General features: G+C 46.6%; 1 protein-coding gene across 9 annotated transcripts in view; it reads right to left on the bottom strand.

Annotated features, from left to right (window-relative positions):
- The window catches only part of LOC140732414 (pituitary adenylate cyclase-activating polypeptide type I receptor-like), a 546,399-nt gene that overhangs the window by 359,574 nt on the left and 162,145 nt on the right, over positions 1-24,680 (bottom strand). For all 9 annotated transcript variants that reach the window (XM_073055037.1, XM_073055036.1, XM_073055034.1 and 6 more), the window contains one exon: positions 21,718-21,805. In XM_073055037.1, coding sequence (XP_072911138.1) covers positions 21,718-21,805 — 88 coding nt within the window. The remainder of the gene's footprint in view (positions 1-21,717; positions 21,806-24,680) is intronic.

The following is a 24,680-nucleotide window of genomic DNA, read 5'->3' on the forward strand; positions in this document are numbered from 1 at the left end:
CAACCATTTCAGCCCTGGGAAAAAGCCTCTGACTATCCACGGGATCAATGCCTCTCATCATCTTATACATCTCTATCAGGTCACCTCTCATCCTCTGTCGCTCCAAGGAGAAAAGGCCAAGTTCACTCAACCTATTCTCATAAGGCATGCTCCCCAATCCAGGCCACGTCCTTGCAAATCTCCTCTGCACCCCTTCCATAGTTTCCACATCCTTCCTGTAGTGAGGCAACCAGAACTGAGCACAGTACTCCAAGTGGGGTCTGACCAGGGTCCTATATAGCTGCAACATTACCTCTTGGCTCCTAAATTCAATTCCACGATTGAAGGCCAATACACCATACACCTTCTTAACCACAGAGTCAACATGCGCAGCTGCTTTGAGCATCCTATGGACTCGGACCCCAATATCCCTCTGATCTTCCATACCGCCAAGAGTCTTACCATTAATACTATATTCTTATGAAGTTAGGTTGAGAGAGTTAGGGCTTTTCTCTGTGGAGGGAAGGAGGATAAGAGTGGGAAACCAGAGGACTGGGAAGCTTTTAAAGAGCAACAGAAGATAACAAAAAAGGCAATACGCCAAGAAAAAATGAGGTATGAAGGTAAACTAGCCAAGAATATAAAGGAGGATAGTAAAAGCTTCTTTAGGTATGTGAATAGCAAAAAAATAGTTAAGACCAAAATTGGGCCATTGAAGACAGAAACAGGTGAATTTATTATGGGGAACAAGGAAATGGCAGATGAGTTGAACAGGTACTTTGGATTTGTCTTCACTAGGGAAGACACAAACAATCTCCCAGATGTAATAGTGGCCAAAGGAACTAGGGTAAAGGATGAAATGAAGGAAATTTATATTAGGCAAGAAACGGTGTTGGATAGACTGTTGAGTCTGAAGGATAATAGGTCCCCGGGACCTGATGGTCTGCATCCCAGGGTACTTAAAGAGGTGGCTCTAGAAATCGTGGACGCATTGGTAATTATTTTCCAATGTTCTATAGATTCAGGAACAGTTCCTGCTGATTGGAGGGTGGCTAACGTTGTCCCACTTTTCAAGAAAGGAGGGAGAGAGAAAACAGGGAATTATAGACCGGTTAGCCTGACGACAGTGGTGGGAAAGATGCTGGAGTCAATTATAAAAGAGGAAATTACGACACATTTGGATAGCAGTAGAAGGATCAGTCTGAGTCAGCATGGATTTATGAAGGGAAAATCATGCTTGACTAATCTTCTGGAGTTTTTTGAGGATGTAACTATGAAAATGGACAAGGGAGAGCCAGTGGATGTAGTGTACCTGGACTTCCAGAAAGCTTTTGATAAAGTCCCACATAGGAGATTAGTGGGCAAAATTAGGGCACATGGTATTGGGGGCAGAGTACTGACATGGATTGAAAATTGGCTGGCTGACAGGAAACAAAGAGTAGCGATTAACGGGTCCCTTTCGGAATGGCAGGCTGTGACCAGTGGGGTACCGCAAGGTTTGGTGCTGGGACCGCAGCTGTTTACAATATACATTAATGATTTAGATGAAGGGATTAAAAGTAACATTAGTAAATTTGCTGATGACACAAAGCTGGGTGGCAGTGTGAAATGTCAGGATGTTATGAGAATGCAGGGTGACTTGGACAGGTTGGGTGAGTGGGCAAATGTATGGCAGATGCAGTTTAATGTGGATAAATGTGAGGTTATCCACTTTGGTGGCAAGAACAGGAAGGCAGATTACTATCTAAATGGAGTCGTTAGGAAAAGGGGAAGTACAACGAGATCTAGGTGTTCTTGTACATCAGTCAATGAAAGCAAGCATGCAGGTACAGCAGGCAGTGAAGAAAGCTAATGGCATGCTGGCCTTTATAACAAGAGGAATTGAGTATAGGAGTAAAGAGGTCCTTCTGCAGTTGTACAGGGCCCTGGTGAGACCCCACCTGGAGTATTGTGTGCAGTTTTGGTCTCCAAATTTGAGGAAGGACATTCTTGCTATTGAGGGAGTGCAGCGTAGGTTCACAAGGATAATTCCTGGAATGGCGGGACTGTCATATGTTGAAAGATTGAAGCGACTGGGCTTGTATACACTGGAATTTAGAAGGATGAGTGGGGATTTGATTGAAACATATAAGATTATTAAGGGATTGGTCACGCTGGAGGCAGGAAGCATGTTCCCGCTGATGGGTGAGTCCAGAACTAGAGGCCACAGTTTAAGAATAAGGGGTAGGTCATTTAGAACAGAGATGCGGAAAAACTTTTTCACCCAGAGAGTGGTGGATATGTGGAATGCTCTGCCTCAGAAGGCAGTGGAGGCCAAGTCTCTGGATGCATTCAAGAGAGAGTTAGATAGAGCTCTTATAGATAGCGGGGTCAAGGGATATGGGGAGAGGGCAGAAACGGGGTACTGATTGTGTATGATCAGCCATGATCACAGTGAATGGTGGTGCTGGCTAGAAGGGCCGAATGGCCTACTCCTGCACCTACTGTCTATTGTCTATAAGAGGTGACTTGGATAAGAGGCATTGATCAAGTGGATAGCCAATGACTTTTTCCTAGAGCAGGAATGGCTAATACAAAGGTACATACTTTCAGTGTGATTGGAGGAAAGGGTAAGGGGGGCTGTCAGAAATAAGTTCTTTACACAGAGAGTGGTGAGTGTGTGGAATACCCTGTCAGTGTGGTGGTATTTGGGGGATTTAAGGAACTCTTAGAGAGGTACATGGATGAGAGTAAAATGGAGTGCTATATAAGGAGTTGGGGGCGAGTACTTTGATTTTTAGCGTAGGTTAAAAAGTCAGCAGAACGTCGTGGGCCGAAGGGCCTGTACTGTGATGTTCTATGTTCTGTATCCTTCACGTCAACCACTTGAACCAAACTGCAAAACCCTAACCCCTCTCATTAGCAACACTGTGACCACTCTTACGGCTGTTATAGATGGGGGGTGGGGGGTGATGGGGACAAGCTCCCACTACCTATTAGATGCTGCCAATAGCGTGTGCCTCAAACAGACAACCAAGCCTAACTCCTCATCTTCACATTTGGCTTAGCTTCTAAGCCCGACAGAACCATTTCTACTGGCAGGAGAAGGGGCAAAGTTCGGTCACTGATGCCTTAAAGCCAGTCACTTTGGGCAGATGGGGCTCATCTGCTGCTGTTGGCAGCTCATCTAGGAGAAGGAAAACTCTGATCTCAAACCTCCACTGCTCTGCGGCAAGACCCACTCATGGGGAGGCTTCGGGAGTAAACCCCAGTGGAAAAATCCAGAGCTGGAGTCCCTAAAGCAGTCCTGTACGGAGTTCAACGCTGACTGGCAACTCCTGCGATGCCGCTCGTACCGAACTGTATCGGTCTCGGCCGTTCCTTTGGGTTCATGGACTCCGTGGAGAGGGGGAGCTTGCTACATGGACAACAGCTCGCTCTCCAAACTGGCTTGTGTACCTGGGTAGCACGGTCAACCGCAACTAACAGAAGGTCTCACTTCTTTTTCTAGTAACTGTCCTGTGTCTGCTGTTCTGTGCCTGTTACGCTGCTGCTGCAGGAAAGTTTTTCACTGTACCTGGACACACACGGACTTGTGCACGTGACAATAAACTTGGCTTTGAGTTCAAAGTACAGGCACATAGGTGTCACCTACTATAGCCCTGAGTTTCCTTTTCTCAGTAAATCTATAGAATAACCATAACAGAATCTATGAGAGAGTGCCCAACTAGGGCGTTCAACTACAGTGCAGACAACAAACTGTGCAAATACAAAAAGAAGAAACAATAATAATAAATAAATCAGCAATGAATATCAAGAACATGAGATGAAGAGTTCTTGAAAGTGAATCCATAAGTTGTGGGAACAGTTCAATAATGGGACAAGTGAAGTTGAGTGAAGTTATCCCCTCTGGTTCAAGACCCTGATGGTTGAGGGGTAATAACTGTTCCTGAACCTGGTGGTTTGAGTCCTGAGGCTCCTGTACCTCCTTCCCGATGGTTGAGGGGTAATAACCATTCCTGAACCTGGTGGTGTGGGTCCTGAGGCTCCTGTACCTCCTTCCCGATGGTTGAGGGGTAATAACTGTTCCTGAACCTGGTGGTGTGGGTCCCGATGCTCCTGTACCACCTTCCCAATGGTAGAGGGGTAATAACTGTTCCTGAACCTGATGGTGTGAGTCCTGAGGCTCCTGTACCTCCTTCCCGATGGTTGAGGGGTAATAACTGTTCCTGAACCTGGTGGTGTGGGTCCTGAGGCTCCTGTACCACCTTCCCGATGGTTGAGGGGTAATGACTGTTCCTGAACCTGGTGGTGTGGGTCCTGAGGCTCCTGTACCTCCTTCCCGATGGTTGAGGGGTAATAACTGTTCCTGAACCTGGTGGTGTGGGTCCTGAGGCTCCTGTACCACCTTCCCGATGGTTGAGGGGTAATAACTGTTCCTGAACCTGGTGGTGTGGGTCCTGAGGCTCCTGTACCACCTTCCCGATGGTTGAGTGGTAATAACTGTTCCTGAACCTGGTGTGTGGGTTTGGAGGCTCCTGTACCTCCTTCCTGATGGTTGAGGGGTAATAACTGTTCCTGAACCTGGTGGTGTGGGTCCTGAGGCTCCAGTACCTCCTTCCCGATGGTTGAGGGGTAATACCTGTTCCTGAACCTGGTGGTGTGGGTCCGGAGGCTCCTGTACCACCTTCCCAATGGTTGAGGGGTAATAACTGTTCCTGAACCTGGTGGTGTGGGTCCTGAGGCTCCTGTACCTTCTTCCCGATGGTTGAGGGGTAATAACTGTTCCTGAACCTGGTGGTGTGGGTCCTGAGGCTCCTGTACCTCCTTCCCGATGATTGAGGGGTAATAACTGTTTCTGAACCTGGTGGTGTGGGTCCAGAGGCTCCTGTACCTCCTTCCCGATGGTTGAGGGGTAATAACTGTTCCTGAACCTGGTGTGTGGGTTTGGAGGCTCCTGTACCTCCTTCCTGATGGTTGAGGGGTAATAACTGTTCCTGAACCTGGTGGTGTGGTTCCTGAGGCTCCTGTACCACCTTCCCGATGGTTGAGGGGTAATAACTGTTCCTGAACCTGGTGGTGTGGGTCCTGAGGCTCCTGTACCTCCTTCCCGATGGTTGAGGGGTAATAACTGTTCCTGAACCTGGTGTGTGGGTTTGGAGGCTCCTGTACCTCCTTCCCGATGGTTGAGGGGTAATAACTGTTCCTGAACCTGGTGGTGTGGGTCCTGAGGCTCCTGTACCTCCTTCCCGATGGTTGAGGGGTAATAACTGTTCCTGAACCTGGTGTGTGGGTTTGGAGGCTCCTGTACCTCCTTCCCGATGGTTGAGGGGTAATAACTGTTCCTGAACCTGGTGGTGTGGGTCCTGAGGCTCCTGTACCTCCTTCCCGATGTTTGAGGGGTAATAACTGTTCCTGAACCTGGTGGTGTGGGTCCGGAGGCTCCTGTACCTCCTTCCCGATGGTTGAGGGGTAATAACTGTTCCTGAACCTGGTGGTGTGGGGCCTGAGGCTCCTGTACCTCCTTCCCGATGGTTGAGGGGTAATAACTGTTCCTGAACCTGGTGGTGTGGGTCCTGAGGCTCCTGTACCTCCTTCCCGATGGTTGAGGGGTAATAACTGTTCCTGAACCTGGTGTGTGGGTTTGGAGGCTCCTGTACCTCCTTCCCAATGGTTGAGGGGTAATAACTGTTTCTGAACCTGGTGGTGTGGGTCCTGAGGCTCCTGTACCTCCTTCCCGATGGTTGAGTGGTAATTACTGTTCCTGAACCTGGTGGTATGGGTCCTGAGGCTCCTGTACCTCCTTCCCGATGGTTGAGGGGTAATAACTGTTTCTGAACCTGGTGGTGTGGGTCCTGAGGCTCCTGTACCTCCTTCCCGATGGTTGAGTGGTAATAACTGTTCCTGAACCTGGTGTGTGGGTTTGGAGGCTCCTGTACCTCCTTCCCGATGGTTGAGGGGTAATAACTGTTCCTGAACCTGGTGGTTTGGATCCGGAGGCTCCTGTACCTCCTTCCTGATGTTTGAGGGGTAATAACTGTTCCTGAACCTGGTGGTGTGGATCCGGAGGCCCCTGTACCTCCTTCCCGATGTTTGAGGGGTAATAACTGTTTCTGAACCTGATGGTGTGGGTCCTGAGGCTCCTGTACCTCCTTCCCGATGTTTGAGGGGTAATAACTGTTTCTGAACCTGGTGGTGTGGGTCCGGAGGCCCCTGTACCTCCTTCCTGATGGTTGAGGGGTAATAACTGTTTCTGAACCTGGTGGTGTGGGTCCTGAGGCTCCTGTACCTCCTTCCCGATGGTTGAGGGGTAATAACTGTTCCTGAACCTGGTGGTGTGGGACCTGTGGCTCCTGTACCTCCTTCCCGATGGTTGAGGGGTAATAACTGTTCCTGAACCTGGTGGTGTGGGTCCTGAGGCTCCTGTACCACCTTCCCGATGGTTGAGGGGTAATAACTGTTCCTGAACCTGGTGGTGTGGGTCCTGAGGCTCCTGTACCTCCTTCCCGATGTTTGAGGGGTAATAACTGTTTCTGAACCTGGTGGTGTGGATCCGGAGGCCCCTGTACCTCCTTCCCGATGGTTGAGGGGTAATAACTGTTCCTGAACCTGGTGGTGTGGGTCCGGAGGCTCCTGTTCCTTCCTGATGGCAGCAGCGAGATGAGAGCATGGCCTGGGTTTGAGGAGACCCCTGATGATGGATGCTGCTTTCCCGCGACATCGTTTTGTGTAGATATGCTCAGTGGTTGGGAAGGCTAAATCCACTACTATTTGTAGGTTTTTCTGTTCAAAGACAGTGGTGTTTCCACACCAGACTGTGATGCAGCCAGTCAATGTACTCCCCACTACACATTGTCAGTAAACTCAACGTTGACAAATAGTCAGTTCTACCGATAGTACCTTGGATCCACAGCAGGTGGATTGGTGCAGAGGATCGATTTATCCCAAGATGACTTTATTTTGTCAGAGCAATTATCATTCAGGACCTACAATACGCAGGACACACCCTCTCCTTATTAATACCATCAGGGAGGTGGCCTGGCACTCTCCTCATTACTCTCCACCCTCTCCTCAATTCTTTCCATCCTCTCCTCATTACTCTCCATCCTCTCCTCATTACTCTCCATCCTCTCCTCAATTCTCTCCATCCTCTCCTCATTACTCTCCACCCTCTCCTCATTACTCTCCATCCTCTCCTCAATTCTCTCCATCCTCTCCTCATTACTCTCCATCCTCTCCTCATTACTCTCCACCCTCTCCTCATTACTCTCCACCCTCTCCTCAATTCTTTCCATCCTCTCCTCATTACTCTCCATCCTCTCCTCAATACTCTCCACCCTCTCCTCAATACTACCATCAGGGAGGTGGGCCTGGCACTCTCCTCATTACTCTCCACACTCTCCTCAATACTACCATCAGGGAAGAGGGCCTGGCACTCTCCTCATTACTCTCCGCCCTCTCCTCATTACTCTCCACCCTCTCCTCAATTCTCTCCACCCTCTCCTCAATTCTCTCCACCCTCTCCTCAATTCTCTCCAACCTCCCCTTATTACTCTCCGCCCTCTCCTCATTACTCTCCGCCCTCTCCTCATTACTACCATCAGGAAGGTAGGCCAGGAGCCCGAAGAGACACTCGACGTTTTAAGACCAGATTATTTTCCCTCCACTATCGAATTTTTGAACAGGCCACAAACTCATTAACACCATCTCATTGTTAGTCATTTACACAGTCTATTTATTTATTTGATCTGTAATTTATAATATTTTTATGTCTTGCAGTGTGTTGCTGTCACAAAACAAATTTCACAACATATGTCAGTGATAATAAACCTGTCTGAGTCACTACCTCAGCGTAGCAACACCGTAGACTTTCTCTGCTCTAATTGTACTCTTTCTTGAATAATATTGTATAATTTATGTTCTTTTTGTGACTGTTGTGTCTCAACGAGGAGCGATCGAATAGAGGTATATGGAATTCTAGTGGATTAGAGACTGGGTGAATGCTTGCCTCTGGTTGGATGAGACTAGAACTAGAGGTCATGGGTCAAGGGTGAAAAGTTAAACTGAGCCAGATTCTCGTCTCTCAGAGGGGGGTGGGAGTGTGGAACGAGCTGCCAGCGGATGTGCCTGATGCAGGTTCGAATGCAATATTTAAGTATGTGGACAGGAAGTGTCTGGAGAACTAAGGACCGGGAGTGGATAGAAAGGTCTAGGTAGAAAGCCAGCCCAGCACAAAGCTAGATGGGCTGAAGGGCCTGCCAGTGTGCTGTGGTGCTCTGATGTTGCTGCAAGCACGCTTTCCATTGTGCATCCGACAATAAATGTGACTTTGCCAGTCGTTAGCTCTACCTCGTCTTTCTCTCCTTGCTGTTATTATCTGAGAGCGGTGAACAGTCTGTTCCCGTTTTACAGACAAATATTGAGCGATTGAGTTGGTATGAAGAGGACACCAGCCAGGAGGTGAAGTGCTCTCCCACACATTCAATTCTTCAGTAAAACATTTTCTCCCAGAGACTGCTAAGTGTGTCAAGAACAGGGAAACTTCAATAACTGAATTTAAATAAAGACTTGATACCTTTTAATGCATCACAATGAAATCAGCCTTTTGATCTTCTGAGTATCATACTTAATGTGTCTTTATTTCTATTGAGAGACGCTATTCAGTCACTTGAGTGCTACACTTTATACTTGGGGATGTGATTGTATTGGAGAGGGTGCAGAGGAGATTCAATAGCACGCTGTCTGGGATTGACCACTTCAGTTTTACAGACAGAGCTAGGCCATTCAGCCCATTGACTTTGCTTCAACATTCCATCATGGCTGATTTATTACCTCTCTCAACCCCATTCTTCTGCCTTCTCCCTGCCACCTTTGACACTTTGACTAATGAAGAACCTACCAACTTTAAACAGATCCACCACCCTCCAGCTAAAGAAATCCCTCCTCAGCTGTGCTGCAAAGGGTGTCCCTCTATTCCGAGGCTGTTGCCTCTGGCCCTCGGCTCCTCTCTACAGGAAACATCCCTTGCCTGTCCCCTCTGTCAAGGCTTTTCAGTATTTGATTGGTTTCAATGAGATCCCATTCTTCTAAACTCCAGCAAGTACAGGCCCAGAGCCATCAAACACTCCTTGTACATTAACCCTTTCATTCCCAGGATCATTCTCGTGAACCTCCTCTGGACCCTCTCCAATGCCAGCACATCCTTTCTTAGATATGGGGCCCAAAGCTTCATTCTGGTTTGTACCTTGGCTTCTGCCTGCACTGCACTTTCTCTGTAGATGTTACACTTTATTCTGCGTTCTGCGTGGGTTTTTTTTACTTTGGTCTATCTCAATGCACTGTGTAATGATTTGATTTGTACGAACAGCATGCAAGACAAGCTTTTCACAGTATCTCGGTACGTGTGACAATAATTATCCAATTCCAATTAACAGCATACCCTTTTAATCTGAGAAGCTTGTCCAGCATCAGAGCCCCTAGCATGGATATGGTCCCTGAGCTGTAGGGCTTAATCGAACCTAGCACACTGTACTTTACTGAGTGGACTTAATCTTCCTTTCATCATTCACTCCGTCTTCACTCTAATTACAGCCAACAACTGTGGTTATGTTCTTTAAGAAAGCTTTAGAGAAACCGACTGGATCTCCACAGCAACCTTTGTGTCTTGTTCTATATTTAACAGAGCAGTTGGCAGAAAATATAAATTAGAAACAAGTACTTCTGTGCTTTCTCTGTAAATACAGCCATACCTGTCACTAGAAAGAATAATTATGCTGATCTTAGTGTCATACGGCACACCGACGGGCCCTTCAGCCCATCTGGCCCATGCCAACCACCTAAGCTTGTCCCATTTTCCTGCATTAGGCCCATATCGCTCTGAACCTTGGAGAAACAGGAGATTGACAATATAGAGCTGGGAGAACTCAGGGATTTTGGGAGACATCTATGATGCCAGGTGAAGAGTCCCGACCTGAAACCAGGGCCGACCGTCCATTTCCTTCCTCAGACACTGCCTGACCCGCTGAGCATTTCGCGTGTCTCTCAGACCCGGGCCCGTACGCGCCACACCAGAACCGTCCTGTTCCTTTGAGACTTTCGCACCGCAACAATGCCAGGTTATACAGGCGGTGCAAAAAGTGTGAGCAATGCAGTAATTAATCGCTGTTTTTGCTGCCAGCAAGTCATTGCTGTGCATCGCCAACGTTATTGTAAACCGGAACATTCAATATGAGAACTCCACCCCCCCATTCTTCTGAATTCCAGTGAGTACAGGCCTAGAGCCATCAAACGCTCCTCATATGTCAATCCTTTCGTTCCCTGAATAATTTTCCAGAACCTCATTTGAACCTCTCCATTGTCAGTACATCCTTTCCTAGATACAGGGCCCACAAAACTGCTCACAACACTCCCAAGTGAGGCCTCCCCAGTGCCTTATAACTCCTCGTTATTACCCCTCAACCACCAGGCTCTTGAAGCAGAGGGGAAAACTTCACTCAACTTCACTTACCCCTACACTGAACTGTTCACACAACCTAGGGCTCTTTCAGGGACTCTTCATCTCACGTTCCGGATATTTATCCCTTATTTATGATTTTCTTATTTTGTTTTGTTTCTTTGTATTGACTGTGAATGCCCACAAGAAAATAAATCTCAGGTCTGTATATGGTGACATTGATAATCAGTTTATTTTGAACTTTGAACGTATAGGTGTTTTTAAAACTATGAAGAGCACAATATAACGGGATGGTCGGTCTTTCCCCTGAGCAGGGTGAGTCTAAAATTAGAGGGCATCGGTTCAAGGTGAGAGGGGAAATATTTAAAGGGGACCTGAGGGGCAACTCTTTCACAGAGATTTGTGGGTATCTGGAAAAAGTTGCCAGATGAGCTGCTGGACGTGGGTAAAATTGTGACAGTTAAAAGACATTTATACACGTACCTGGAGAGGAGAGATTTAGAAAAATATGGCCCAAATGCAGGCCAACAAGACTAGCTCATGTAGACAGTGCGGTTGGTTTAGACAAGCTGGGCTAAAGGGCTTACCTCTGTGATATTTAATGACTTTAGGTGAATAAAACTTAGGGGACCCAAATTTAGGATAAGGGGTAAAATCAAATCAAATCAAGTTTAACTATCTTTCAAACCATACATAGACACAGCTGAATTAGACAATGTTCTTCTGGGGCCAAGGTGCAAAACATACGAAATAGCAAGTAAACGTTCACAGAAGTGAGTAACACATTCAAAGAAGCATATTCACTCAAAAAAAAAGACATGGTTAGTCCAAGACTCTGAGCAACAATGTCCAACAGTCGATGGTGCAGTCTCCCGGCAGTGTGCAGACACATGCAATCTAGCCTGACGTTCCACTGCACGAACACCAACTGGCGAAGCCAGGCTCCAGCCAAGCTCAGTCACGCTTCACCTGGCCTGCGGCAGCAGGCAAGGCCACGGCTTGAGGCCTAGACCTTGTTACAACCGAGGCTACACAGCTCCCATGCCGACTGCCCCTCCATCAACAAGGGTAACAGGCCTGTGGCAACTTACATCGTCTTTGTCCGAAAGAGTTTTGCAATCACAGGTGAAATGGAAGAGGTTGAGATGGGACCTGAGGGGGACAGCCTTCACCCAGAGAGTGGTGAGGACACTGTCGGAGAGAGAGTGTGGTGGAAACAGAGATACTGACGCCATTTAGGAGGTGTCCAGATGAATTGTGGAAGTTGCGGCAAGGCAAGGGTTACGCCAACCGCTACACTGTGTATGGGCATCGCGGCATTAGCGTGGTTAACATAATGCTATTACAGTGCCAGCAACCTGCGTTCAAATAAGGAATTTGCACATTCTCCCTGTAACCACATGGGTTTCCTCTGGGAACTCCAGTTTCCATAAGACAGTGAGACATCGGAGCATAGTTACACTATTCTGCCCATTCCATCATGGCTGATTTACTTTCCCTCTGAACTCCATTCTCCTACCCTGACTAATCAAGAATCTATCAATCTCTGCTTTAAATATGCCCAGTGACTTGGCCTCCACAGCCAATCCCACAGATTTAGCAGCCTCTGGATAAAGAAATTCCTCCTCATCTCTGTTCTAAAGGGATGTCACACTATTCTCTGGTCCTAGACTCTCCCACTATCAGGAATATTCTCTCCACATCCTCTCTATCTAGGCCTTTCAATAGTCGACTACCGTTTTGAACGGGAGTTTTCTCCCGCTTTCCAAAGATCTACTGGTTAGTGGGTTAATCCTAGATCAACTGGTTAGTGGGTTAATTAGTCACATGGGTGTAATTGCGCAGGCAAGCTCACCAGGCCGGGCAGGCCTCTTAGCAACACTGTATCTCTTAAGTAAATAAAACAAGGTTTCCAATTGGTCAAATTCTGTATCCTCTGGTCAATTTCTGTAAAGAAATAGCGTTTTTTTGTTCATACTTCAGGACAGTGTGGTACCAGAGGCCAGGCTGCTCACCTTGTGTCCAAGGTCAGTGCTGTCTCCCTGTCTCCCTCTCACATGCTGCTGCCAGGGGAAAGTGTATGAGTCTTCAGTCTTGGGCAAGGTTAGATTGGCGCCGTTTGTGCACCAGACTCATTTTAGAGGACTCTGCAGTTCGCTCATGTCATATGTGTCTCTGGTTTCTGGTTACACCTATTTTATTGCTATTTTGTGCAATTTTGATCGGGGCTCTTCGGGCAATTGTTCAAGAAGACAGTTCCCCCCCCCCCCGGCTTTCTGACTGGCTCTGCGGCCTGCTGTCAAAGAATAACACAGCACTAAATTGAACTGAACTGCTCCGGATATTCCCAGACAGCTTGAAGGACCTGTTTGATATTCTGTGTGCTATTCGCTCGCTCGTTGCTGTGTGTGTGCAATTCTTTCTTTTCTCGCACGTTGTGTATTAAATATTTCTCTTTGAACACGGTGTTTCTTTGTTTCACGGCTGTCTGTGGGCAGACAGATCTCAGTTTTGTACACTACATGCTTACTTTGATAATAAATGTACTTTGAAGTTTGAAGTAGATAAAGTGTGTTTGAGGTTCGAGTGTGGGCATTCAGAGTCCAGTTAACGGTGATGACAGAATCGATTAGGCAGAGAAGGCCATAGACCAAGTACTGGGAGGTGGGACTGGTGCAACCTCAGACCAGAAGGACATTCCTTTAAAACAGAGATGAGGAGGAATTTCTTCAGGCAGAGGTTGGGGAATCTGTGGAACTCATTGCCACAGATGGCTGAGGAGACCAAATCATTGGGTATATTTAAAGAAAAGGTTAATAGGTTCTTAAAAAACAAACTCCTGTCATTTCAAACACCAACTCGGTGTGATCTTTCGGTTTGTTCCTCCAACAGCATGTACAGACAGATGGGATCAGCTTAACTTGGCACTATGATCAATACGGAGCATAGAAAGAGAGTTGACGTTTCAGACAGTGCGTGTCCGACCGCTGACATTCAACGTTAATTCTGATTGCTTGTCCACAGACGCTGCCTAACCTGCCAAGTGTTTCCAGCAATCTTTTTTGCATTAATTTCAGATTTCCCAATTTATTTATGTATTCAGAGATACAGCAAGGTAACAGGCCCTTCTGGCCTAATTATACCCATGTGACCTATTAACCTACTAACCCATAGGTCTTGGGAGGAAACCAGAGCACCCGGAAGAAACCCACGAGGCCACAGCAGAGTTGAATCAGGGTCACTGATGCTGTGGTAGTGGTTGCCACCGTGCCACCTTTACCCCTTGGCTTTAAAAGGTACGTGAATTTTCATAGTTTGTCACATGTCCATCGAAACATTGAATCAGACTGTGAAAGTGTCGGTACGCTTCCGGCGTAGACGTAGCACGCCCACGACTCACTAGCCCTAATCCGTCCGTCCTCGGAGAGGAAACCCCCGCGGTCACGGGGAGAAGGTAGGGTCCTTACAGAGAGCAGCGGCACTGTCTTTGTGTTACGCTAACCACTATCCGCGCTAATCAATCTGGCAGGACGGTCACACTGGTTAGTGTGTGAAGGAATCAGTAGAGATGCGGCCTGTGTTTTCATCGGAATTAATCGCTGTGAGTGTAATTGTTTGGGATAGCTGTTTCCTCCCGACTTATTAATTGAATTACATGAGTGTCATTATCTATGAAATGCTGATATGATTACAGCAATAACTCAGTTACAGAGAGTGTCATCTTCATGCTTTGATATTGGAGGGCATTCACTTCGGTCTCTGAGCTGATAAAGATGCTGCCTGGAAATTCCTCAGCGTATTGGTGTTGCAGTTTTCATTTCAAAATTTTTTACTGCAGTAAGAGCCATTCTACCCCTCAAGCAGATTGAGGGGTTTACAAAATCCAAAATCTCGAGGGGCATTAATAGGGTCAGACTCAGAATCAGGTTTAATATCACTGGCATGTGCCATAAAATTTGTTGTTTTGCAGCAGCAGTACATTGCAAAACATAATAAAAAATATGTAAATTACAATAAACAACATATATACAGTAATGTGCAAAAGTCTTAGGCACATACATAGAGCTAAGACTTTTGCACAGCGCTGTAGTAATTTTATATATTGCACTGTACTGCTGCCACAAAAAATACAAATTTCATGACACGTGTGTGATGATAAGCCTGATTCTGGGTTTCTGTTGTGGACTGAGAGTGGGAAGGGGGCAGGGAGAGGGGGATCATGGTTGGGAAAAGGGGAAGGGAGAAGGGAGGGAGAGGGAAGCACCAGAGAGACGTTCTGTAATGATCCATAGACCAATTACCAATTGCTTGGAATCAAATGACCTTGCCTGATGTCTCAGGGTTGGGAGTCCCTGCAGCGGCATCATCCCCCTGTCCCTAGCACTCCCCCAGTCCTCTGGCACCTCACCCGTTGCCAAGAGTGGTTTTTATTTATACGTAAATTAATTAAGTAGTGCAAAAGAGGGCAAAACATGAAAAAGTGAGGCAGAGTATTGTACATGGCCTCTTTGTCCATTCAGAAATCTGATGGTGGTGGGGAAGAAGCTGTTCCTGAAACACTGAGTGTGCGTCATAGATTCATGGAGTCATAGAGCTCTACAGTAGAGAAGCAGGCCCTTCGGCCCTTCTAGTCTGTGCTGAACTGTTATTCTGCCTAGTTGCAATGACCCACAGCTGGACCATGGCCCTCCATACCCCTCCCATCCATGTACTTATCCAAACTTCCATTAAGTGTTGAAATCAAACCCACATCTACCACTTCCACTGGCAGCTCGTTCCACACTCTCCCTCACCACCCTCTGAGTGAAGAAGATCCCCCTCAGGTTAGATACGACTTACCATGCACAAAGCCACTCTGTAATCAGTCGCTGTCTTTACAAATACTTATATATCCTGTACCTTACAATACCTTCCAATAGCTTGCCCACTACTGACGTCAGGCTAACCAGCCTCTAATTTTGTGGTTTATTCACAGAGCCTTTCTCGAACAGCAGAACAACTTTGGCTACTCTCCAACCCTCTGGTTACCTTTCCTGTGGCTAAGGATGATTTAAATATATCCACGAGGCCTCCTGTAATTTCTGCTCTTGCTTCCCACAGGTTCAGTGAGGTCAGCCTGTCAGGTCCTGGGGATTTATCCAGCCTAATTTGCCTCAAGACAACAAACATCTTCTCCTCTGTAATCTGCATGTGGTCCATGACCGCGCTGCAGCTTTGCCTCAGTTCTACGGACTCTGTGTCTGTCCCCAGAATAAATGCAAAGTCAGACGTCCCCAGGGAATGAAGGTCTAAAGCTAGTGGGGGTAGGCTCAGAGTCAGAGAAGGAAGATTGGAATGAGATATATGTGGTAACATCACACCAAGCTTGGTTGTAGAATGAACGCAAAGCAGCCAATATAGTCCAAGAGTCCACCCAGCCCTGCCATTCTCTCTTCTCCCCTCTCCGTTTGGGCGGAAGATACAAAAACCTCAGTTTTAATCACCAAGCTTCTAAAACTGGGCCTCTGTGTCTCCCTCTACAACTGAATCCTCGACCTCCTCATTGAATCAGGTTTAATATCACTGACATATGTCATGAAATTCGCTGTTTTGTGACAGAAATACATTGCAAATAGGAGAGGTGAGTGGACCATGGAAGAACGGGAAGGAGGAGGGAATCCTGGGGAAGTGATAGGCAGGAGCAGGTCTCTCCTCTCCCATCAGATTCCTCCTTCTTCAGCCCTTCCCCTTTTCCACCTATCATCTCCCTACTTTGTACTTCCTCCCCCACCCCGCTGACTTCACCGATCACCTTCTAGCTTGTCCTCTTCCCCCTCCCCCACCTTCTTATTCTGGTGTCTTCTCCCCGCCTTTCCAGTCCTGAAGAAGGTCTCGGTCTGAAGTGTTGACTGTTTATTCATTTCCATAGATTCTGCCTGACCTGCTGAGTTCCTCCAGCATTTTGTGTGCGTAGCTCTGGATTTCCAGCCTCTACAAAACCGCAGTTCAGGTGCTCCCTTCAATACTGCCCAAAGCAGACAGCCAATGGCTGGATGGTGCTGAAAAGGCAGATTTTCCTGATTGTTTGATGCTATTCAATTAACACTCCAGCCTTCTAATTAATTTTGCTTTTGGATATTACACAATACCTCATTATTGTGAACAGTAATATTCGAAATATTGTGTGAACATGAGGGCTATACACTGGGTAGTTCAAACTGTACAATGCATCACCGGCACCAGCCTCAGCCTCCCCACCGGCACTCAGGTACCTCTTGTACCTAATAACATGCACATTCAGCATTTGCCTGTGGCCTTCTGCTTGAAGGTTCAACGTGTGCACTCAGAGATGCTCTTCTGCACACCACCATTGTAATGCATGGTTACTTGAGTTACTGTCACCTTCCTGTCAGCCTGAACCAGTCTGGCCGTTCTCCTCTGACCTCTCTCATTAACGAGGTATTTGAATTGGATTAACCATATAACCATATAACAATCACAGCACGGAAACAGGCCATCTCGGCCCTCCTAGTCCATGCCGAACTCTTAATCTCACCTAGTCCCAACTATCCGCACTCAGCCCATAATCCTCCACTCCTTTCCTGTCCATATACCTATCCAATTTTACCTTAAATGACACAACTGAACTGGCCTCTACTACTTCTATAGGAAGCTCATTCCACACAGCTATCACTCTCTGAGTAAAGAAATACCCCCTCGTGTTTCCCTTAAACTTTTGACCCCTAACTCTCAAATCATGTCCTCTCGTTTGAATCTCCCCTACTCTCAATGGAAACAGCCTATTCACGTCAACTCTATCTATCCCTCTCAAAATTTTAAATACCTCGATCAAATCCCCCCTCAACCTTCTACGCTCCAATGAATAGAGACCTAACTTGTTCAACCTTTCTCTGTAACTTAAGTGCTGAAACCCAGGTAACATCCTAGTAAATCGTCTCTGCACTCTCTCTAATTTATTGATATCTTTCCTATAATTCGGTGACCAGAACTGTACACAATATTCCAAATTTGGCCTTACCAATGCCTTGTACAATTTTAACATTACATCCCAACTTCTGTACTCAATGCTCTGATTTATAAAGGCCAGCATACCAAAAGCTTTCTTCACCACCCTATCTACATGAGACTCCACCTTCAGGGAACTATGCACTGCTATTCCTAGATCTCTCTGTTCCACTGCATTCCTCAATGCCCTACCATTTACCCTGTAAGTCGCTTGCATCACATTTCTTCCCCATTCTGATGTTTGGTCTGAACAACAACTGAACCTCTTGACCATGTCCGCATGCTTTTACGCACTGAAGTTGCTGCCATTGATTGGCCGATCAGATATTTGCATTAACGAGCAGGTATACAGGTGTAACTAATAAAGTGGGCCTTGAGTGTGCATAGGAGGGTCAGCGAGGGTCCCACCCACCATGCTCATGGTCTGCTTATACCCCTCCCAGCAGGGAGAGACTACGTAATATCCACGCCAGGGCCACCAGGCTGAAAAATGGTTACTATTCCCAAGAAGCACAGCTGATCAACACCTCCACCCACTAACTAACCCCTCCACACCCCCCACCACCATTACTTCATCATTTCCCATCAGGGTCACCTTATGTACAAATACTCCCGTGCCTAATGCCACTCTCTTCTTCTTCTTCAGTTCATAACTACTATTGGGGCATAGGCATTTTTCTACCATGCATCTTCTAAATTATCCCCTCCCCTTTAAATCCCCTCTCTATCTCAATGAGCACACACCTCGCATGCTTTTCAACGTCTAAATCTTTCATGCAAACTGAGCATTTAAACGCATATGAATATATAGGGTCTTGCAGCATATATATGTTTTTTTGAGAATATGCTTCTTTGCTCGCTATTTGGAATTATATTACTCTCTATTTTTGAATGTTTGCTTGCTAATTTGAACGTTTTGCAACTTGACTCCGGAGGAACGCTGTCTTGTTCAGCTGTATCTATGTGTGATCTGAATGATAATTAAACTGAATTTGATTTGAATTTTCCTCCTGGAAGGAGAACTGGAATTGGAATTGGTTTATTATTGTCACATGTACAGTGAAAAACTTTGTTTTGTATACTATTGATACGGATCCAGTCATCACACTGCACATTGAGGTAGAACAAGTAAAACAATAACAGAATGCAGAATACAGAGAGAGTGCAGTGCAGGGAAACAATAAAGTGCAAAATCACAATGAGTCAGAATGTGAGGTCCAAGTTCCAATACTGCATAGTGAAGCGAACCTTTGATTCATTCATTCAAAGTTCAAACAAAATTGATTATCAAAGTGTGTATACAACATCACATTACATATAAAAAAGGAAGTCATACTGAGGTTTTATTATAGACAACAGACAATAGGTGCAGAAGTAGACCATTCGGCCCTTCGAGCCTGCACCGCCATTTTGAGATCATGGCTGATCAATTCCTATCAATACCTGGTTCCTGCCTTGTCCCCATATCCCTTGATTCCCCTATCCATAAGATACCTATCTAGCTCCTTCTTGAAAGCATCCAGAGAATTGGCCTCCACTGCCTTCCGAGGCAGTGCATTCCAGACCCCCACAACTCTCTGGGAGAAGAAGGTTTTCCTTAACTCTGTCCTAAATGAAGTACCCCTTATTCTCAAACCATGCCCTCTGGTACTGGACTATCCCAGCATCTTGAACATATTTCCTGCCTCTATCTTGTCCAATCCCTTAATAATCTTGTATGTTTCAATCAGATCCCCTCTCAATCTCCTTAATTCCAGCGTGTACAAGCCCAGTCTCTCTAACCTCTCTGCATAAGACAGTCCAGACATCCCAGGAATTAACCACGTGAATCTACGCTGCACTTCCTCTATAGCCAGGATGTCCTTCCTTAACCCTGGAGACCAAAACTGTACACAATACTCCAGGTGTGGTCTCACCAGGGCCCTGTACAAATGCAAGAGGATTTCCTTGCTCTTGTACTCAATTCCCTTTGTAATAAAGGCCAACATTCCATTAGCCTTCTTCACTGCCTGCTGCACTTGCTCATTCACCTTCAGTGACTGATGAACAAGGACTCCTAGATCTCTTTGTATTTCTCCCTTACCTAACTCTACACCGTTCAGATAATAATCTGCCTTCCTGTTCTTACTCCCAAAGTGGATAACCTCACACTTATAAATTAGGCTCTGGTGAGGCCTCTCTTGGAGTACTGTGAGCAGTTCTGAGCTCCATTTCTAAGAAAGGATGAACTGTTGTTAGAGACGGTTCAGAGGAGGTCCACAAGAATGATTCCAGGAATGAAAGGCTTATCATATGAGGAACAACTGATGGCCCTGGAGCTGTACTCACTGGAATTTAGAAGAATGGGGGTGATCTCATCAAAACCTAGCAAAGGCTGAAAGGCCTCAGTAGAGTGGATGTGGAGAGGGTGTTTCCTAAGGTGGGGAAGTCTAGAACCGGAGGGCGCCGCCTCAGAGTAGAGGGCCGTCCTTACAGAATGGAGGTGAGGAGGAATTTCTTTATCCAGAGGGTGCTGAATCTGTGGAATTCATTGCCACATGCAGCTGTGAAGGCCAGGTCATTGGGTGTATTTAAGGCCGGTCTTGATTGGTCAGGGCACGAAAGGTTATGGCGAGAAGGCAGGAGAATGTGGTTGAGAGGGAACTGGATCAGCCATGATCAAATGGTGGAGCAGACTCAATGGGCCAAATGGCCCAATTCTGCTTCTATGTTTTACGATCTGTGTTACCGTTTACTATTTTGCAGGCATGTGCAACAGAGGCACGTAACTGCTCCTGAACCTGGTGACGTGGGATTTAAGGCTCCTGTACCTCCTGCCCAATGGTAGCTGCAAGCAGAGAGCACGGGCTGGGTGATGGGGTCCTTAATGCTGGATGCTGAGATCTGGTGGCAGCACTCCTCATAGATGTGCTCAATGGTGGGGAGGGACTGGTCTATATCCACCACTTCCTGTAGGATTTTCCCTTCCTGGGCATTGGTGTTTCCGTACCAGGCCGTGATGCAAACACGTTCCACTTGTCAAAGTTTCAGATGACATGCTGAGCCTGTGCCAACCTCTGCGAAAACAGAGGTGCTGATGTGTTGACAATTATGTTCTGGTCCTAGAACAGATACTCGGACGTGATAATGCCAAGGAATCTGAAGTTACTGACCCTCTCCACCTCAGATCCCCAACGGGGACTGACTCATGGACGCGTGGCTACTTCCTCCTGTAGCCAATAGTACAATACATTGATGCAGAGCAATAACAGAGTACAGAGTAAAGCGTAAGAGCTACAGAGAGAGAGCGCAGTGCGGGTAAACAATAAAGTCATCCAGCTGCCGCTTCAATTCAGACTTCAGATTCATTTATTTATCACATGCACATCGAAGCACACAATGAAATGTGTCAATTGTGTTAACAATCGTGCATCAATATTAACCTCCAATTTCACGGCATGGTTCGGAGCAATGAGCACTACCGACCTCAGCCCACTCAACAGAATTGTCAGAATAAGGTAGTAAAACCATAAGAGATGGACAATAAAGACGATTCAACAAGCAGCAGAGGTACTACACTCTACACTATCTGAACACCGTCACTGCTCCCTTCCCATCAGCACCAGAAGAGTCCAATGCCTTGTCTACACCCAATTTTGAATATATCGTGTGCATAGCACCTTTGACAGTCGGTTTTATTATTTGCATTTGTGTTTTAAATCACATGCATTAAGTTTTAGTATTTATTATCAATGGTGAGTATTTTCTATTGTGTTTAACTACATGTAGTGTGGTGCTGTGTATCTTAAGCTCTGTGCTGCTGCCCTTACAGACAAAGTTCCTCACGGACAATAAAGTGAATCGAGCTAACACACCCAGGGATGTGCTGGGGGCAGCCCGCAAGTGTCACCAGGCATTCTGGTGCCAGCATGGCATGCCCACAATGTTCCGCAGAACTTTACACGGGTGGCGCAAAAGCAGAGTGGTTAGCGCAGTCGCTTTACCATAGCAACCGTCACCGATGGAGATTGGGTCTGTGAGGAGTCTGTACGTTCTCCCTGTGACTATGTGGGTTTCCCCCAGGTCCTCTGGTCTCTGCCCACGTTCTAAAGACGTACGGATTAGGGTTGGTAAGTTGTGGGCGGGCTATGTCGGTGGCATTCGTGGGCTGCCACAGCACGTCCTCGGACTGTGTTGGTCGTTGATGAAAAACGAGACATTTCACTGTATGTTTCGGTGTGCTTGGGACAAATAGAGTTAATCTTGAAAACAACACAAGCAACAACAACAGTTCATTGGTCGCCCATCTGTCAGACACTCACCAAAAGCGGTTTGATCTTCTTGGCTCAGTTTTTGGATGCATCGCTCCCTCTCCCATGGGATCTCACACTCTGGTTGGAAGCCATTAGCCTGAAAACAAAGGAGATACAAGAGACTGGAATCTGGACCAAAAAGAGGCGAGTTGCTGGTGGAACTCAGGGGGAAATGGACAGTCAGTGTTTTGGTCTCAGACCCTTCATTCTGAGTAGAGGGGAGATAGACAGTGTAAAGAGGATGAAGGGTGCGAGCTGGCAGGCTCCGTGTGGATCCGGGTGAAGGTGGGGGGGGGGGGGGGGGGGACATTTGATTGGCCATTGTATTCAATGTGGTGGAGGGACCAATACTCTCCCTTCTAACCTAGGAATCCGGTGAGGAAGGAGGCAAAGTAAAAAACCAATTTCTGACAGTGGGAAGTGAAGTAACAGTGAAAATCATAGAGAACGGGGAAGCTCTAAGTTTCCTGGACAGACTAGAATCCAGGAGGATGTCCCCAGTGTCCAGGCAGTGCACGGACAGGGGTCACCACCTCGGTTCGAGTTCAAGTTTACAGTCTTTCAGCTGCACACGTGTATTCTGCTAAACGAGACAATGTTTTCTGAGACCAAGGTGCAAAACACAGTACATACATCAGACACAGCACATAAAATATTATTAACATAATAATGTTTACCGATAATTTCTGAATGGTCCACGAACTTATTAAGTTCATAAAGCTCTAGTTTAATCATCTTTCAACCACACATGAATGCAGTCATGCGAAACAGTGTCCCTCCAGGGTCAAGGTGCAAACTTCCATATATATTTCTCAAGGTGATTAGTAATCCATTTTTATTACTGAATTGCAATGGACTGTTGCCCCAAACCAACACATTTCACGGCATGCTATATGCCGGTGATACTAAACCTGATTGTGATTAATAAAAGAATGTTCTGCCGATGTGCAAGTTGACATTAAGTGCACGTGCAACGTATGGTGACGTACACAACAGTAGAATGTTCTAAGGCTGCTGGCACTGTTGCAGGGTGGTAGTGGGGTGTTCAGAACTCTCAGACCCTGGGGGAAGGAGCTGTTACCCAGCGTAAGGTCCTTGTTCTTACACTGCGGTACCATCTGCCTGACGGTAGAATATGGAGACAGCATTTTTAAAATTTTTATTTATTTATATAGAGATACGGTGCCTTGAGATTGTTATAGCGGTGGCGGTAATGGGGATAAGCTCCCACTACCAAATAGCGTGCGCCTCAGATCGTCTCTGACAACCCAGTCCAGCTCCTGGTCTTCACGCGTGGCTTAGCTACTAAGCCCGGTGGAACAGTCTGTACTGGTAGAAGAAGGGGCAGAGGTGAGTTACAGGTGCCTTAAAGCCCGTCACTTCAGGCAGATGGGGCTCGTCAGTCGTGGTTGGCAGCTCAGCTCGGAGAAGGGAAAACGCTGATCGCAAACCTCCGCTGCCTTCTGGCTATACCCGCTCATGGGGAAGTAAACCCCAAGGGAAAAATCCGGAGCTGGAGTCCCTAAGTCCTTACATTGAGTTCAGTGCTGACTGGCAACTCCTGCGATGCTGCTGGTGTCAAACTCTATCAGTCTCTGCCGTTCCTTTGGGTTCATCAGCCGCGTGGAGAGGGGGAGCCTGCTACATGGGTAACAGCTTGCTCTCCATATTGTACTGGCCAGGCTTTGCATATATAGACAGATAGGATGCAACGCCCATGATCATCTCTGACCAATGGAACAGGCCCTTCTGAACCAACGACCACACTGCCCAACAACACACCTACTTAACCCAAGCCTCATCACAGGACAAGTTACAACATCCAATTAACCTGCTGACCGGTACGCCTTTGGACAGTGGGAGGACACTGGAAGAAGGGAAGATGTCTTTCCCCATGTGACCCAGTGGAAGTCTCAAGCACAGAAGGTAGCGGAGGCCAAGAACGTGTCTGAGAGGGAGTTTGATGTGCTGTACCTGTTCACACCAAAGGGATTATGTACTTACAGGGAGAAAGCAGGACTGGAATGGGGACCCGTCTGAACAGTTAGAGCTACATTGGATGGACTTGGAATTTGTCAGCTGTACCAAGAAAAAAATTTACCAGGACATTGCCAGGACTTGGGGAGCTGAGTTATAGGGAAACGTTGAATAGGTTAGGACTTTATTCTCTGGAGCGTAGGAGAGTGAGGGAAGATTTGACAGAGGTAGACGGAATTATGAGGGGTATCGATAGGGTAGATGTAGGCTCTTTCCATTAAGGTTGGGGGAGAGTAGAATTAGAAGGCATGAGTTAAGGATGAAAAGTGAAACGTTTAGGGGGATCTCTGTCACTCGGAGGGTGGTGCAAGTGTGGGGCGAGCTGCCGGTGGAAGCGATGGACGTGGCTTCAATTTCAACATTTAAGAGGAGTTTAGTTAGAGGGGTTATAGAGGGTTATGGTCCAGGTGTGAATCAATAGGACCAGACAGAATAAAAATTTGGCATGGACTAGATAGGCCGAAGGGCCTGATTCTGTGGTTTTCTTTCCCCAACTCTCACTGAGATGGCTTCCTTCTACATGGTCTCAAGACCAAATTAGGAGGGGCAGTCAGTGAGAAACTTCTCCACAACAGAGGGAAAGGTTCGAGGGATCCTCATCTCCGGAGGAAGTGGTTAAGCCAGGTACAATAACTACATTTTAAAGTCTTTTGGACAGATCAATACAAGATTCAAAATTGTTTGTCATTTGCAGTACACAAGTCTAGAGGAGAACAAAATAATTGTTACTCCAGATCCGACACAGCAAAAAAAAACTCTATTAGATAAAGAACACAATAATAAAAGAACACAATTGATATAAATACATAAGATAGCTTATATGAATACAAATTGTCAGTCCATAAAGTGACTTTAGGCACAGGAGTGTCTGTCCATAAGTTGACTGACAGGAAATGATAAAGTAGTGGGGGTGTGGAGGGTGGGTTTGTGGGTGG

The sequence above is a fragment of the Hemitrygon akajei genome, chromosome 8, assembly GCF_048418815.1.
Source record: "Hemitrygon akajei chromosome 8, sHemAka1.3, whole genome shotgun sequence".
Lineage (NCBI taxonomy): Eukaryota > Metazoa > Chordata > Chondrichthyes > Myliobatiformes > Dasyatidae > Hemitrygon > Hemitrygon akajei.